A 6,889-nucleotide genomic window follows, 5' to 3' on the forward strand; every position below is an offset into this window, starting at 1 on the left:
GTTTGAGTTCATATACGCCGAAGATGCATCCGAATCCCTCAAACCAAGGCTCTGATATCAACTTGTAACACCATAAAAATTAAAGCAATTTTTCACATTTTTAAAACACATTGTTTGTTCACAATTATTAATAAAATCTCATTGTATCATAACGCGGTTCCACAAAATATTTCCCAAAATCGAATTACATAAAACTCCATGTGTGTGTGTACGAATCATACTGGCGCCTTCCCGCGCTCCTCACTAGTACCTGAAACACATAACACAAAACACTGTAAGCAAGAAGCTTAGTGAGTTTCCCAAAATACCACTCTAACATAAATTAGCCACTCAAGGCTATAACTCTGCTGACCCTCTGGTCAGTGTGTCTCAATGGGACCCTCCAGTCCCAACTCTCTCTGTGGGCCCTCTAGCCCTAACTCTAAGGACCTACTCGTCCAAACTATAGAAACTCTGAATCATGCATATCACATATCACAATAACGCATAAATAACATACAATATACTAGCACATAGCTCTGTTATCACTTTAGGTAATGTATAGTGAGAAGACTCGCCTCAGATGTCTCGGTAAATCTCTTACTCGGTAGAAATATGGTCTAGCCTCCGCCTAATCACATCAAGTAAATACTCTCATAAATATAACTCTCGAGACTAGACTCAACCCTCTCTTGGCATCCTCAAAAGAGTAGAAGACCATTTTACCCCTCTCTTGACACAAAGACCCCATTGTTGACCAAACCCTCAAAGTTAACAAAGTCAACGGTCAAACTTTGACCCAACTCGCCGAGTGCACTTGGGTGACTCAACGAGTCTACGCGTGTCCACTATCCCTCTAGTCTCGCATGACACATCGAGTCTTTCCCCTGCTCGACGGGTTACACCTGGCATGAATCGCGGGGCCACCCTAGCTCAACTCGCCGAGTCCAAATATGAACTCGACGATTTCCGCCTTGAACTCTAGTCCTTTAATTCCCTCTGACTCACAAAGTCATTCAGCTAACTCGGCAAGTACTCAGTGAGTGAACTATGGGAAACCCTAGCCCTATTCGCCGAGTCTGTTCTTGGGACTTGGCGAGTCTACGCCATGTTCAAGCTCAAATGATCTCCTAAAGTCAGATCCATTCCTCTAATCCATAGATATGGCCTCCTTAAGTAATATAAACACGTAAAGTCTGGATCTTGATGCCCATGAAAAGATCCAATGGCTCTATTTGAAGAAATCTCCTCAAAATGTCACCCTAAGCTCATATTACCCAATGTCACCCCATAAAGATCAGGGAGTTAAGGTCTCTGGACCTCTTTGGATCCAGATCCGCAGCCTCAACACAAGAGGGGACCAATTCCACCATCAATCACACTCTAAATGGGCTAGAAATCCTAACTCTCAAGGATTAACACCCAAAACTGAAGAAGGATCGAATATATACCTCAATATGAAGTTCTTAGGCTCTGAAATCCACAGAATAGCGCCCTATTTAGCTCCCTCTTGCCTTGGTCGCCTTCTTGCAAAAACAACCACACAAGGATCAAAAATGGTCTCTCCTTCGTCACAAACGCTCTAGATCGCTTAGGGTTTCACTCAGGGTCTGGTAGCCGCAATTGGTGGCTATAAGCCCCTTTAAATAGGCCTCAAACCCCGGGGATTAGGGTTTCATTTAACAGCGCGGACTCGCCGAGTCCGGTCATTAACCCGGATGGAATTCGTGACTCTACTCGGCGAGTCTAAGCATCAACTCGCGAGTCCCTCCAAAATCTCGATAATAAATGAAAAAATAATGTATCTGAAAATCCGGATGTTACAAAACTGGAAAATTTTCCACAACCAAACGCAGTCTAACGTTCTCATTCCAGCAAAAGTCATATATGTATATTTTAAATCCATTTACTTGTATGTTTGAGAGTATTGTCAATTAAATATATTGGTTAAGTTATTAAATTAAAAACGTTTCACGAAACAGGAGAAAAAAAGGTGGTTACCCAAAGTTACAACCGTAGTAGAAGATCCAAATGGCGGAGATCATACATATTACGAACATGGACAAAAAGCTCCACGCATAGCATTTTTTCTTAACGGAACACATATCATTATTTGACTTGCAGAGAGTGCGTCGGACCCATACATATAGAGAAACCATTTACTAAATAATTACACATACCATAGTGGAAGATCCAAATTAATGGTGGAGATCATATATATTAAAAAGACGAATAGATAAATGCCACATGGTGGCTCAAATCCTATATTAATATCCTCTCTTTTTTAATTAAAATACACAAATTGAGACCCTACTCTAATCACCTCTCTATATACTACTATATATATGCGTCGGTCTTTCATTGAATTTTCATCTAAACAAACATTGATCATTATTCACAAACAACTTAACATGTCAAGACTGACTACTGAGCTCTTTGAGAATGAAATGAGGCATTTTATTTCAAGAAAACTTCTACTTCACACTTATTCATACCAACAACCAGCGGCTGCTGTGACAGCTCCGTCACCGTCAAGCCCATATACAGAACATAACAACTTTGATGCGAATGTGGTGATGGTGCTGTCGGTGCTGATATGCGCTCTGATTTGCTCACTAGCGTTGCACTCCATCATCAGGTGTGTATTAAGATGCACGGGATTCTCTAGTTCGGAAAGTAGCGGTAGCCAGGAAACAACTTTAGTTAAAGCCAACACTGGAATCAAGAAAAAAGCATTAAAGAGTTTCCCAACAGTCAGCTATTGGGAAGGACTGAAGCTAACAGGATTGAACAAAGAATGTGTTATATGCTTGGGTGACTTTTCAACAGGAGAGCGAGTAAAAATACTGCCCAAGTGCAACCATGGATTTCATGTGCGTTGCATCGATAAATGGCTGAGTTCACATTCATCTTGTCCAACTTGCAGGAACTCCTTACTTGAAACATGTCAAAACTTTGTCACAGGTGGGAAATGTAGCAGCAGTATGTCTTCGCAACTGCAAGAGCAAGGTCCAAGTAATACAACTATTTTAACCATATTGCCTCTGTCGCATGAAGGTCTTGTACGAAATTATGAGACGTGACTAGCACAAAATGAACAAATCAAATGTAATTACTGTAATAATCATACGTAGATAGGTAGGAATTGTCCATTGAGTAATTTAAATTATTATTGACACCAAAAGTTCTTTCCATACAATAAATTACATGTAATCACTACAACGATAAGACCCTATACCGATGACACTTTCAACCCCTATACCGACAATAAGTCATCGGTAAAGCCTGTACCGACGATTTGTCGTCTTTGAAAAGTCATCGGTAAAGCCTTGCCGGTAGAAGTGGAAATATCGTCGGTGTAAATGTCGTCGGTACAAGTCAACCAATTCCGACGACTTGTCGTCAGAACACAGTCGTCGGAAATGATCTTCGACAAAAAAAAGTTTTAATATATTTTTTAACAGACGACTTATCGTCGAGAGAGATTTAGTTGTTCAGATGACTTGTCGTCGAGAAAAATACGTAACTATCAATTCCTTTTTAGCTATACCGATGACATGTCGTCGGTAAAGTTTAGAACCGTTTTACAGTTAAGATTTTTTAAATATACTAAACATGTTTTTTAAACAGCTCTTGACATTATATATGTAGAATACTTTCAAACACTAAATAACCAAAACAAGCCATCAAAGTTCAAATTCAAGAACTATTACATACCTAAAATAACAAATAAAAGAAAAAACCAGTTTTCAACAAACATCGACATCGGTCCTCTTGTTCACCTCAATATCGTTGGTTGGCTCGGGGGTATTTTTTGGATAGAATTGAAAGTGTGGCATTGATGGTGGTTGGAAGTTAGGAATTTTGGATGCCAATCATTGTTGCATTTGTTGCATATTTTATTGCATATATTGTGCTTTGTTGGGTTAATACAACAACTTGGGAATTATCCGTATTTTGAGATTGGAATTTGAAAGATTTGGATTGTTTGAAATGTTGATTTGGATTTAAATGATTGTTGATGCTTGGTCTCCAGCCAACTCAGTGAACATGTATGTGTCTTTCACCGAGGGCACGAGTGAGACAATGTTCTTCATTGCGTGTTAGCCCTCCTGGAGCTCTTCTTGCATCTTCTTATACTCCAATTGAATCTTATCCTAAAATGAAAAAACAATAAACATGCATTAAATTTAAACACTGAATAATATAATTAACTTTAAAAAAATATAATAATAATAATAATAATAATAATAATAATAATAATAATAATAATAACAACAACAACGACAACAACAACATATTCACTTCATTTATTATTTTCCCCATCTCGTTCTGGTTATGGTGTACACCAACATCGACCTTCCTTGAAACGTATTTGTCTCCAACCATTATTATGTAGCGGGCTTTGTCCTTTGTCAATCTATAATAAGCCACAGACAATTAATATATTTATATAAGTGTTAATAATTTTTTTTATACAATACAAATAAATTTAGTTAACTTCTCGCATCGTCTGTCTGTATATGATTTACTACCATAACCACTTGTATGTGGAAGTTTGATCCTACATTCTTTACCTTTTGCCGATTGATTCCTATAACCCTCATCCAAAAAAAGAAGATCAATCATACCATTCCAAGCATTGCCATCCATTTCTTCCGATGGGTTTTCTCTTGCACCTTCCACATCATCATATCCACCAGCTTCGTAAAAATAAGTTTTCGAAACATGTGTGTTCTTTATAACCTCTCTGGTAGTCAACATTTACAGCCGCTCAAACATCTTCCCACAAACTAGTACTTCGATACATATTAAGTTCACAATATGTCTGCACTAAAAAAACAAGTTTAATTAGTATTAAAATATTTAAATAGTATATAAAATGTTACTTATAAAAAATATTGTGAACTGACTTCTATCTCAGGATACATAGTCTCTTTATGTTCGAGCGGAACACGTTGTAAAGACCTAAAATGGAGTGGTATATGTCCTACCACAAAATTTGAGATAAAGCTTGTTAACATTTTTCCGTTTTCCCAACAAATCAATAAGTCTACCCATCTCTATCAACTTGCACGGGTAAAGGATTTTCACCGGTGGACACAAACATTTTATGCATATTCATACTTTATTTGCCACATACTTTCTTCGGGCTAGCTACGTGGACACATAAAATTGGAAATTTAGAAAATTAGAACTTTAAAAATATATTTAATATACTTACAAATTTCATTTAACTTAAAAGATTCACAACCCGCTGGTATCTTGCATGTGCCCCCGTGTGGAGGTCTTTGCCCACCGTCTCCTCCATACCCCTTTACGACATTTGTTGCCATATGTCTAACAAATATTATAAATGTACAACATCATTAATCAGAATGTATAAGTTATAAATTATACTAAACACACTTTAAACAAAACTAATAAACAATTTTAAGCAATCAAAATGTATAATAACCATAACATACCATTAATTAGAATCACCACTAGAACAATATGCATGTACAACTTATCATTAATGAATTTGTCATCAATTCTGAAATCGTCATCATTAATTGAAGAGTACGTATCACCATCGTCTTTGCCATCATTTATAGTAGGAACCACACTTGATTCACAATCATAATTACTTTCTAAAGAGTATATATCACCACCATCTTCAGCGTGTGTATCACCACTGTCATTGCCTAAGTCGACAACAAATAAAAAATCATTTGATCGAGTGTCTTTGATGATATCTATCTCATTAAAAATGATACTTGGATTATCCCAAAGTTTTCAATGATGAAAATCTTCCATAACTCTCTAGTTATTTTTCGTGTAGGATTCCGGAGAGAAAACACTTATTTATTTTGTGTTGCTTAGATGTATTGTTGATCATCAAACCATGTTTTACCGACATACCATTCATGACTGATATTGATAACAAGCATATTTTTTTATTAATTAAGAATCCATTATTTAAGGATACATTGAACCATTTACACTGAAATAGTACAACTAAGTAACCATGTAAATCGTTCAACTCTATGATGTCCTCCATTTGACCATATAATGGTGTATCGTCTAAACCTAATGCAACAATACCACTATTTTGAGTAGTGTATTGGATATCACGACTAAGAACAACAAATCAAACACCATTTATAATGCAGCCAGTGTAAGAATATGCATTTAACAGACCATGTGCCAATTCCATTAATTCGTTAGTATAGTCCGAAGGTGATTCTTTTTGGAGACGATAAATTTGTAAGGAAATATAATATTCTACATTTATGTAATAATATAAATTAGTTTTGAATTATAAATTTATAAAGTATTTACCTTTCTTTTGAATCATGAAGGAAATTTCGTTTTCAAATAAGTTGTGGGCAATTCTGATTCGAATCCGTTGGATGTGGGACAAAACAATTAGAATAGTTTGACGATGTCATAACACTATCGAAAAAGTAGTTAATAGATCACAAAACATACGATTTGTATCATTTCGTCTCATCATCAGCGCATTTGTTTAGTACAAATCAATGCAATGATTTGGTTGGCCTCTTTACAAAGTCCGACGAGCTTCTTAGTGGAAAATAGTGGACCTTGTGATGAGAACACATAAAATTGTCTTTATGGAAGGTCGGGATCCTCATTTCTATCAAAACGATTGAATTGGATTTGCATACCCTCAAGATACATAAAGCAGGATATCAAAGGTTCATCTTCAACATAACCCTTTGCATTGAACTTTCGAGCTTGGCTTTGTTTCTGACATAATTTTTAAGTTTTTTCATGTAGCTTTCAAATGGATACATCCATCTCATTTGTACAAGACCTCCAAGAATGGATTCTTTAGGTAAATCAAGCACTAGTTGAATCATTATGTTGAAGAATGTTGGTGGATATATCAACTCCAAATTGCATA

At 36.4% G+C, this 6,889-nt stretch overlaps 1 protein-coding gene across 1 annotated transcript; it reads left to right on the forward strand.

The window, feature by feature from the left end:
* Positions 1–2,345: 2,345 nt before the first annotated feature.
* LOC111892765 (RING-H2 finger protein ATL78) lies at positions 2,346–3,705 on the forward strand. Its single transcript, XM_023888820.3, has one exon. It carries the CDS (start codon positions 2,391–2,393, stop codon positions 3,060–3,062), a length of 672 nt encoding a protein of 223 aa, XP_023744588.1. The 5' UTR covers positions 2,346–2,390; the 3' UTR covers positions 3,063–3,705.
* The last annotated feature ends 3,184 nt before the right edge of the window (positions 3,706–6,889 follow it).

This window comes from Lactuca sativa, chromosome 4, assembly GCF_002870075.4.
Source record: "Lactuca sativa cultivar Salinas chromosome 4, Lsat_Salinas_v11, whole genome shotgun sequence".
In the NCBI taxonomy this organism is placed as follows: domain Eukaryota; kingdom Viridiplantae; phylum Streptophyta; class Magnoliopsida; order Asterales; family Asteraceae; genus Lactuca; species Lactuca sativa.

Excerpts from the sequence above, each read along its gene's own strand:
- LOC111892765 (XM_023888820.3), top strand. The coding sequence starts at position 2,391 with ATGTCAAGACTGACTACTGAGCTCTTTGAGAATGAAATGAGGCATTTT.